The sequence below is a fragment of the Zonotrichia albicollis genome, chromosome 2 (genome assembly GCF_047830755.1).
Source record: "Zonotrichia albicollis isolate bZonAlb1 chromosome 2, bZonAlb1.hap1, whole genome shotgun sequence".
In the NCBI taxonomy this organism is placed as follows: domain Eukaryota; kingdom Metazoa; phylum Chordata; class Aves; order Passeriformes; family Passerellidae; genus Zonotrichia; species Zonotrichia albicollis.
In genome coordinates, this window is record NC_133820.1 from 1467627 (window position 1) to 1478067 (window position 10441).

Sequence of the window (10441 nt, forward strand, 5' to 3'; positions counted from 1 at the left end):
GAGAGAACACCTTGTTCCCATCTTGCACAGCTCTGCAGGGAAGCACTGCCCCGTGAACAGACTTTCTCGTGGGTTTTAGCAGCGCTTGTCAGCGCTTGCTATTTGAAGCCTATAACCCTTTTTTCCCCCCCAAGACAGCAGATTTATCGCTGGGGATGTGACAAATGAAGGTGGCTGGGATGGCTGGTGGGTGAGCTGTGGCCTTGGAGACATGGATGGGGCTGCAGAGGTGTTCTGGCCATGTAGAAGATATTTCTGGCTCTGACCCAAAGGCACAACAAAGGGGAGAAAAAAAAAATCCAACACCTTCTGTAAATGAATTTTTCAGGGCCTAAAAAGCGCCTGCAGCGATGCTGTGAGGTGCTCCACCCCAGCAAGTCTTCCTTCCCTGGCTCTCCCTTCCCACCCTCCTCCCTGCTTCCCCCAGGCCTGGGTGTCTCCTGTCCCCACGATGTCCCCCCCCAGGTGGCATTTTGGGAAGATTTTATTAAAATGATGAAATTATGTATTTCATCCCCGCTTGGTTCTGTGGGAGCTGCTCCTCAGCTGCTGCCTTTGAGCATCTGGCAAGCAAAGGAGATTTGTTGAGGTGTTCACTCCATTTCTAAGGCATCCCTTTATTCCCATCACTTCCAGGCCTGGTGGTGCCAAGGGAGCTGCTGACAGGGCAGGGCAAGGTGAGATCCAAAGAGAGCTCTTCAAAAACATTCCAAATTAGTGATTCCAGTATCAGGAACACCATCCTGAGCCTGTTGGATGTGACCACCCGAGTCCATGCAGCCCTTGCAGCCACCACCAGACTTTTTGGAAGCTGATTAAATATTTCCCCCCCCCCCTCAGAGCTTTATTGTGGATCGATATTTTCTGCCACCTCCTCCCATGGGTCCTATCCATGCTCTGGGCACTCTGGTGCTGCAGGACTCCTCCCTCCCTGGAGCCAGGTGGACACCCACAGATCGGCCGAATTTCTCCAAATCTAAATATTTTGCGCCCTCTCCTGGGTCCGGATGGCGTGGCCCGGCCCTCCCACTCCGTCACCTCCCTCCGCTCTGGGAAGAGATGGGGACATCAGGCTGGGGTTGTCCCCGCAGCCACCTCTCTCGCAGCCCCCCAGCACTTTGCCCTTCCATTGCAGGACCCCAAAAATGCATCAAAGGGGATTTTGGCGAGGATGAGCTCAGGCCAAGGGAAAGCACGGGGCTGCCTTTGCCTCCTCCATCACATTCTGTGCCCCAGCCCAGAGTCACTGTCACTGTCAGGACAGGGACACAGCTCCTGCAAAACCAGGTGGTTTGAGCTAATGCTGCAGCCCAGCCGTTATGCTGGGATCTCTGAGCATCATCCAAGACCCTGTGACCACTCTGGACACCCTCCTCATCCTCATGACAGCAAGGAGACACCCTGGGACTGCCAGCCCTGGGTGCTTGGGTGCCCAGGTGCCGGAGGAGATGCTGTGTACCTGCAGGGAGCAGTCAGGATGGAGCTGCCCCCTTGGCCAGCTGCAGGCAGCCAAGCTGGAGGGGTGCTCAGCCCTGGAGATTGGAAGCAAATCACTTCAATCCACTTAGGTGTGATTATTATAAGCAGACATGAAAAATGCTGTCATCCACATATATATTTATATATATATATATATACACACTGTATAGATACATATACCGTGTTCAGGCAGAGATTTTCTGCACTGCAGAGCCTGGGCTGGGCCACAAACCTCCCTCTGCTGGGATATATTCTATGTCTGTACACACAGTGGGTGTATACACCCATCTGAGAGAGAGCAGGGAGTTAATTCTCTACATCCTATACATTAGAGAAGACTCACAGAGCAATGAGTGTTGCATCCACCTTGCAAATCCCTCCTTGCTGTGAGGGAGCAGCATCCCAACAGAGGCTGGGGGAGAAAAGCTCAAGCCCCAGCCCTGTGGAGAGGCCAAGCCAGCTGTGGGATGTATGGTGACGTGGTCAGGACACTGAGTGGCTGTCTGTGGAATGCATTTTCCAACTCTGGGTGTTGTGTCCAGGTGTGCTGGCTGTGATTGTGGTGGACCCTGTTAGGAGGTGACAGCAGGGCACCACTGGCACCAGCGTGGGCCAGACTTGGGATGCTGAGCTAAGCAGGGAGCTGGATTTATGGAGGTCCTCAGGCAGGTGACAATGCTGCCTAACCCAGCCCATGGTCATGGCTTCAGTGGGAAATCCAGCATGAGTGTTCCAGTTGCCCTGATGTCTCCTTTTCCTGTTCCCAGTCCATCCAGGGTGCTCCTCCAACATTTTGCAGCACCAGTGATCTTGTATCACTAGCTGGTGTGGCCTCATTCCGGGCACTGGGGGATAGGGATGTCCCAAAAAGGATGTTTCACTAAAACCACCTGTGACACTGATCTTGAGCTGGAGGAACATGTGGCCCAATGGTATGGGCTGAACCAAACCCTCCCCAGCCTTCATGCTGTCCCCATCAGGGAATTTTTAATTGAGTATGGGGACAAACCATCCACCAGCAGCTGAGCCAGGGATGTGTCCTCCATGGAGCTCCATCTTGCTCTCCACGGTCCCAGTGGATTTTTATTGCGTTGATGGCTTGACCACCAAGGTGCTGAGCTGCTCCAGGCGAACAAGGGGGAGAACACTGGATCTGTGATGGGGTTAACACTGCACCACTGGATGGAGGTGGATCACCACGGATCCACCACCAGGCTGACAGCTTGGGAGATGCCATCCTCCTCCCCTCCAGCATGTCCCCGGTGAAGCCATCTCTGCTCTGTGGAGCTCAGAGCCGAAATTGCTCCGTGCCTTGGTGGCACCGAGGTGGCCTCGTCCTCGCCTAGGAGCCGTAGGTGACGCAGTGGTCGTGGCGCCACTTGGAGCTCACCTTGTCGAGGAGGTAGCGCGTGCTCTCGCGGAACTTGCGCTGCGTGAAGTAGAAGAGGATGGGGTCGAGCACGCTGTTCATGCTGGCGAAGGGCCGCGTGCACTTGTAGGCGATGGCGAAGGCCTGCAGGGCCGGGCAGGGCAGCGCGGGCGAGGAGCGCACGATCAGGTAGATGGTCTTGGTCAGGTGGAAGGGCAAGAAGCTGATGGAGAAGACGATGACCACGATGATGACCATGCGCACGGCCTTGTCCTTCCTCTTGTGCACGGCCAGGCCGATGAGCTCGTCCTTCTGGCACAGGATGCGCGCCATGCTGCAGTAGCAGGCCAGGATGGCCGCGAAGGGCAGCAGGAAGCCGGTGAAGGTGAGGGTGATGCCGTAGGGGAAGTAGGCGGCCGAGCGGTCGGGCGCGCTCAGGTCGTAGCACACCGTGCGGTTCCTCTGCGTGCCCGTGGAGGCGAAGACGAAGGTGGGCAGGCACTGGGCGATGACGATGAACCACACGGCAGCGCACACCAGCCACGTCAGCTTCTTGCCCTTCTTCTTGTGCCACGAGGCCAGGGGGTGGCAGATGCCCAGGTAGCGCTGGACGCTGATGCAGGTGAGGAAGAAGATGCTGCTGTGCAGGTTGGTGTAGAACTGGAAGCGCACGAATTTGCAGGTGAAGTCCCCGAAAGGCCAGTAGTCCTTCTGGGTGTAGTTGTAGATGAGCAGGGGCAGGGAGCAGACGTAGAGCAGGTCGGCCACGGCCAGGTTGAGCATGTAGATGGTGGTGCGGCTCAGCGCCTGCCGCGCCAGCCAGATCTGCCCGATGACCACGGCGTTGAGGGGCAGCCCCACCACGAACACCACCGAGTACACCAGGGGCAGCAGCACCTGCTTGAACTCCTCGTGGTAGGTGCACGAGTTCCTCCAGCTGCTCGTGGCTGTCACGTTGGCCATGGTGGCGTTCCCAGCTGTCAGTGTCCTCTCTGCTGCTGGTGTGGCCCCTTGGTAGCACCTGTGAATGTCAGAGGGGACAGCTGGTGACTTGTCTGCCTCCTCAAAGGATGAACCTGGACTGGTGATCTGCAGGTTGGGGCAACACCCAGGCTGGGAGTGAAGGGATGGAGAGCAGCCCTGAGGACAATTTGGTGGATGGGAAGCTGGACATGACCCAACCATGTGCAACCCCCTGTGCCCTGGGCTGATCCCCCAGCACGGGCAGCAGGGGAGGGGGATTCTGCCCCTGAGCTCAGGTGAGACCCCACCTGCAGAGCTGCCCCAGCCCTGGGGACACAGCAGCAGGACGTGGACCTGCTGGAGAGAGCCCAGAGGAGGCCCTGAGCTGCTCCAAGGGATCCCCTGTGCTCTGGGAGGGCTGGGCTACCCAGAGAAGCTGTGGCACCCCTGGAAGTGTCCAAGGCCAGGTTGGACAGGGTTTGGAGCACCCTGGGCTAGTGTGAGGTGTCTCTGTACAGTACTTGAACATCTGTAAGTAAAAGGAAAGGGGGAAATATAGTACTTGAATATCTGTACATAGGCCTTGCCCTGATGAGCCCCGGTTGTTGTAGATGGGCTGCAGCTGTGATGTCCTTCATTGGGCTGCAGCTGTGGCCAGTGAAGATAACTGGGATAAAAGGGGGTGGGCTTCCCCGGTCACGAGAGCCTTGGAGGAGCCCTGGTGAAGAAGCAGGAACCATGCTGCTGTGAAGAGCTGCTTGTGAGAAAACCACCCAAAGAAGGTATGGGACTCTAGAAATATGATAACAACACCCTGGGCTAGTGTGAGGTGTCTCTGCCCATGGCAGGGGGCTGGAGTGAACCTTTAAGGCCACTTCCATCCCAGATCCTGCTGTGATTCCACAATTCTAAGGCACACTGATGGGTTTAGGCAGAGCAGTGGGACCGCGCAGGGCAGCGTGGTGGCCGCGCTTGCCACCGTCCCACGGCACTTTTCCTGCCCGGGAAGGTTTGCCCGGGGCCGAGCGGCTGCCGGGGCCCTCCGGCGGAGGAGATGGCGGCAGATGCTGCGCTGGCCGCCGGCGCGGCTCCCTGCGCCTCTGCAGGGGGTGCCAAAGCCCCGCAGCCGGCCGGGCTCAGCCGGGGCGATGCCACCGCGCCCAGCCCAGCGCGACCCTCGCGAGCACTGCCAGCCCGTAATCGGCACGGTGACAGCGAGCCCAGAGCTGTCCGGTCCAGCCCACCCAGCTCTGCGCAGCGGAGGAGGAGATCTGCTTTCCTCGGGGGCTCAGAGCAGCGTGGCACAGCCCATGAGCCCCCCGTCCTGGGGCAGGGTCTGTCCCCCGTGGGTCCCAGAGCCGCTTCTCCTGCCTCCCCTCCTCCCTGCCCGGCTCGGGATGCAGCCCTGGCCGGAGACACGGCCCCCGCTTCCCCTGCTGCCCTGGGTGCAAACCTGCCTGCAAGGGGGTGCCCACAGGGAAGGGGAAACTGAGGCAGGGAGGAGGTGCCCAAGCTCCAGCCAGGAGCATGGGGCACAAGGGAGGGAGAGACAAACCAGTCCAGGGATCATCCCGTCATCTTGTGCACCTCAATTTCGGGTGTCTGGGGATTCAGCAGTCCCCACTGCACAGCCCAGCCATGGTGTCCGTGTGGGGGACACGATTTTGGGCTTTGTGAATCAGTCCCCTGGCTGCTGCATGTCTCCCATCCCCCGGGTACCCTGCTGAGTCCCCCTGCACCCCCATTCATGCCCTCACACCCTATTTGAGTCCCTCTGTCACCTCACTGAGCCCTCATCATCCCCCAGCGTCACCCCAGTGTCCCCCCAGCTCCAGGCAGTCCCAGCACCCACCTCCAAGCCAATAAACGCTCCAGGGCTGTGAACTTCCCTCTCCCCTGGCTCCCCCCAAACCTCCCCCAGCACCCAAGGTCAGAGCAGCACCCACAGGACCCTCTGCCACCCCCTCAGTGTCCCCACCAAGCACACAGGGGACAAGGTGGCTGGGAAGAGGGGTCCTGGGAGTGCCCCTTACCTCTCGGGGTGCCCCAGGGTGCTGGAGGCACGGCTGTGCCAGCCCTTGGCACATCTGTGGGTGCTGTGCTCACCCCATTGAGCAACACTTCCCTTTCCTCTTTCACCCCAGGGAATTGGGGAACAGAAACCAGCTGGCAGGGCACAGATGCCACCAGGGGAGGGGATGCTCCTGCCTCTGGGTGCCAGGCTGTGGCTGGCTCACGATTATTTGGTTTTTTCTGTAATTTTTTTTAATTTTCCCCCTCATTTTTTGGCTGCTTTCCCTCATTTTTGAGCCTTTCCTCCATTTTTTGCCTCATTTCCCTCATATTTGGCTCCTTCTAATTTTGCACAGATGTTAGGGACAGGCAAGTCCCCTGGCACTGTGGCACCAAGAGGAAGAAGATGCTCCAGCTGTGCAGATGCTGCAGTAAAACGAGGGAAACTGAGGCACAGGTACTGAGTTTGACGTGAACCAGTGTGGTCTACACCCTTTTTGACTTATTTTTACCCCAAAATACCCCTTGGAGATGTTGGCAGGGACCTGCTAAGGACCATGCCCAAGGCTACCTAGGTCTTCAGTTATCTGAAAAAAGGAGGAGCAGCCAAAAAAAGAAGGGATCCCTCCAAAAAATGGCAAATGAGGAAAAAAACCTTTTTGTAAGAGGGAAACAGCACTGAACCCCTTGCTGCTGGGTTTGGAGGAATGGGAAACCTGGAGGAGAGGAGGAAAACCCAGAACCCCTAATCCCAGTCTGCCAGTGTTCCCCCAGTTAATGAAGTCAATTAATGAAACCACGCTGAGACCCTCAGCCACTTTCTGTGCCCAGGGCATGTTCCCACCTCATTGTCTATCAAGGTGGATTATCCCAAAAGTCCCTTTTCTCACCCCAAAACCCCATCATGGGAATCCCTGCCAGCTCTTGGGGTGATGGGGCTGGCACCTCCCACATCTATAGCACCTGGTGCCCTGCCACCTCTGGCTGAAATCCATAGGGAAATGAGAATTTTAGGGGAAAAAAGGGGGTGCCTGTGGTGTTGAGAAGGGTCAGGATAGGGTCACCCTCATCCCAGAGGTTTAAGGTGCCTACAGAGGAGGAACAAGGATCAGGAAAGAGAAGTGGGGCTGCTCTGTGGCCAGATGGGGAAGAGATTAAAAATAATCACCCGCAGCCATGAGCTTCCCCCTGCACGTGCCCCCTCCAACCTCTCTGCTTTCAAACCAAGCCCTTCTCCAGTGGAATTAGCTTTAATTAACACCCTGCTATTGATTGGGAGGGGGATTCTGCGAGCTGGATGTGGTGGGGAAAGCTTTTGGACGTTGCTGCCCTGGAATAGGATGTGGGGAAGGCTTTGTCCCTTGGAAATCTTGCTCCGTGGTTTATCTTTCCCAGCCTGGTCTTTGTGGCTGGCTGGCGGGGCTGGAAGTCTGGGCTGGGGGGAAGTGAAAGCTCCAGCTCAGCACATTTCAAAGAGCTTGAAAAGGGAGATGCTCCATCCTGCATGTCACTCGGCCAAAGCCACCACATCCTTATCCCCAAACATCTCCTGGCTGGTGCCAAGATATCCTCAGGTGCCCATCTGCCCAGTGGGGGAGCCAGGCTTGGATGTTTAAAGGGAAATTTCCATTTAGTGAAGCCTCAGGGTGTAACAATGTGGAAAAATGGGGCAAATTTGGGAATTTTGGGGTACTAAATTGGGATTGTTGGGCACAGGGTGGTGGCGGAGCCACTCTGTCCTTGGGTGAGCACATTCATCTTCCCACAGTTTGGTGCCCCATCATAAATCAGCGCTTCAAGGAGGCTCTGGGCAACCTGGACTGTGATTCCCTGCTGGAAAGGGAATGATGGGGACAGGGAAGGTGCAATGAGCTTTCCCAATCTCACTGCCCTTTTCCTCTATGCATGTAAATATAAATATAAATACAAATATAAACCTATATCTCTATACATAAGTACACCTCTGCACGCCTCTCTACATATGTATCTCGCTATATTCAATATATTATATAATAATATAATCTATTATTATATTAATAGAAATGGTAATAAATAAATGTGTGGAGAGCCTATGGCTCTCCAAACATTTATTTATTATCATTTCTATTAATATAATAATATATTCACATTATATTAATATATATTAATATTATATCCGTATATTTTAGTTATTTATATTGTTTTCTATAATTATATAATCATATATATAACACATTATGTATAAATAATTATGTAAAATATGAAATATAATGTATTTATATATTATACATTATATATTATATATAATTATCTATAATTATAATATAGTAATATAATTTAATATAATATTAATAGAGTAATAGATTATATTACTATAGAGAAAAAATTTAACATATAAAAAATATATTTATATTCTATAAAAATTATATGTAAATACATACTATTTCAATATTTTATAAGTATTAATGTATATCTCTCTACTCACACACACATATATAGAAACTTCTCCACCGCTACACACAAATATATGTCCCTGAGCACATGGAGTCACACTCGAGTTGATATATAACTCCACCCATATATAGGGAAATATATTTCTACATCTATACACACGTCTATGCACACGTGCTCATATATAGGAGTATATTTATCCCTCTGGATGTATACATGCACAAATATATTTATATATAAAAGGTAGATGCCAGGCTACTGGCACCCATAGCAGAGGTGCCAAGGAAAACCAGGTCCCTCGAGCAGATTTAAACTCTATTTATGCGCAATACAACTTCTGGCACAGGGCTAATCGCTGTGGATGCCTGAGGGATGCAGGCACTCCAGACCATGGGAGCAGAGGGAGAAGGGAGAATCCAGCCTGCACCAGCCCTGCCAGGGGGATCACGGTGGGATTTTGAGCCCTGCTCCATGGTAAGAGCTGCCGAACCTCCCCAAGGGCAGAGCTTCCATTTGGAGTGGCTCTGGGATCACCCCAAACCCCAGCCGAAGCGCGGCTATTCCCTGGATCCGTCCCCATTCTCTGCTGTTCTGCCTCATCCTGCCCAGCTCAATTCCATCTGTTGGGGTCCAGTCCTGCCCAGTCTGGCCCCGTCCTGCCCAGTTTGGTTTCACCCCGCTGGATCCCATCCTGAGGGGTTCAGCTTTGTCCCTCGGGACTGACCGTGCCCTGTTCACTCTGACCCGCTCGGATCCCATCCTGCCCAGCTGGATCTGACCCCGCTGGTCCCATCTTGCCCTGTCCAGTCCCATCCTGCCCTGTTCACTCTGACCCGCTCGGATCTGGTCCTTTCCCGGTTCGGCTCGTCCCATTCCCCCTCCCCACTGGCGGCACTTACCAGAGCGGGATGTGCCGGGAAGGAGCGGATTCCCTCTCACCCTAAAAGGTCCCATCCTGCCTGGGTGGGTCTGACACTGTCGAGTCCCTTCCTACCCGGTCCGGTCCAGTCCCATTTTACCCAGTTGGGTCTAGCCCTGCTGGGTTCCGTTCCGTCCTGTCCAGTCCCATCCCGTCCTATCCTGCCCGCTTCACTCACTTGAATTCCATCCTTTCCCGGTTCAGCTTGTCCCATACTCCCGGTACGCGGCACTTACCGGAGCGGGATGCGCCGGGAGGCAGCGGCTTCACTTTGACCCCTCAGGGTTCCATCCTGCCCCTTCCAGCCCCGTCCCACCCCATCCTGCCCAGTTCACCAAGATCCCACCCTGCCCGGTTTGTTCTGACCCTTTAGGGTCCCAGGCTGCCCGGTTCCCATCCCGGCCCGGCTGGGTCGGTCCCGTTCCCGCCGTTCGCGGCACTTACCGGCAGCGGGATGCGCCGGGAGCCGGGCACGGAGCGCTCGGAGCCGCCGCCGCTCCGCCCCGGGGCCGCCCCGCTCCGCCCCGCTCCGGCCCCGGCACCTGCGGCAGCGCCCGGAGCGGCTGGGGAGGGGTCACAGCTGGACTGGGGCGAGGCAAGGGGCAGAAACAGCTGGGCCAGCACGGGGGGCTCCCAGGCAAACATCTGGCTCAAGGTCTTTCTTGGGCGAGCATCAGTACCGGGGGAATTCCAACGGCCCCAAAAGTGGGATGGATTTGCAGCGTGGGGTCCCCACGCATAGGGAACAGCCGGGTTGTCCTGGCCCTGGGTGTCGGGGACAGGGTCTCCCTGCAGCCCAAGGGGTCGATGCCTCCCGTACTCATTAACCAGGCGGTCAAAGCTCCGCGCTTCCTGAGCAGGGCAATTAAAGAGCAATAAGGCAAAGAACCCCGGGGGCACGGGCTGGGTATGGAATGGCAGATGCATAAACAGCACTGGGATGCTGAAATTCCGCTGCATGATGGGCTTGACCCTTCCTTTGCCTGGGAATCCCTAAAGAATTATTCCCTGCTTTCTTTTTAGGGGCTTGTGATGGGTCTCGGTGGATGTGGAAGTGAAGGAGGTGCTGAAGGCATTACCCAGATGATGCAACACCATAGCGGGGGCTCCCCAGTGTCACCTCACTGAGCAGGCACCCGAATATGCTGGGAGAGGGTTTGGGTTGTACAGAATGGATGGAGGGATGTGCATCCTGCTGCAGTGGACAGCCCAGGCGTTCATTGATCCTGGCATGAGCCCACGGCCAAGCCGGGCAGCGTGGCCACGGG

General features: G+C 55.4%; 1 protein-coding gene across 4 annotated transcripts; it reads right to left on the bottom strand.

Annotated features, from left to right (window-relative positions):
* Positions 1-1600: 1600 nt before the first annotated feature.
* On the bottom strand, positions 1601-9752 carry P2RY6 (pyrimidinergic receptor P2Y6). 4 transcript variants are annotated; one of them, XM_074530733.1, is made up of 2 exons: positions 9618-9752; positions 1601-3869 (listed from the first exon to the last, which is right to left on the bottom strand). In XM_074530733.1, exon 2 carries the CDS (start codon positions 3809-3811, stop codon positions 2822-2824), a length of 990 nt encoding a protein of 329 aa, XP_074386834.1. In that variant the 5' UTR covers positions 3812-3869; positions 9618-9752; the 3' UTR covers positions 1601-2821. The 4 variants fall into 4 exon arrangements, with proteins under 4 accessions (XP_074386834.1, XP_074386845.1, XP_005493475.2 ...); XM_074530744.1 differs by having other exon boundaries at positions 9540-9624; XM_005493418.4 differs by lacking the exon at positions 9618-9752 and adding an exon at positions 9410-9512.
* Between the last annotated feature and the right edge of the window lie 689 nt (positions 9753-10441).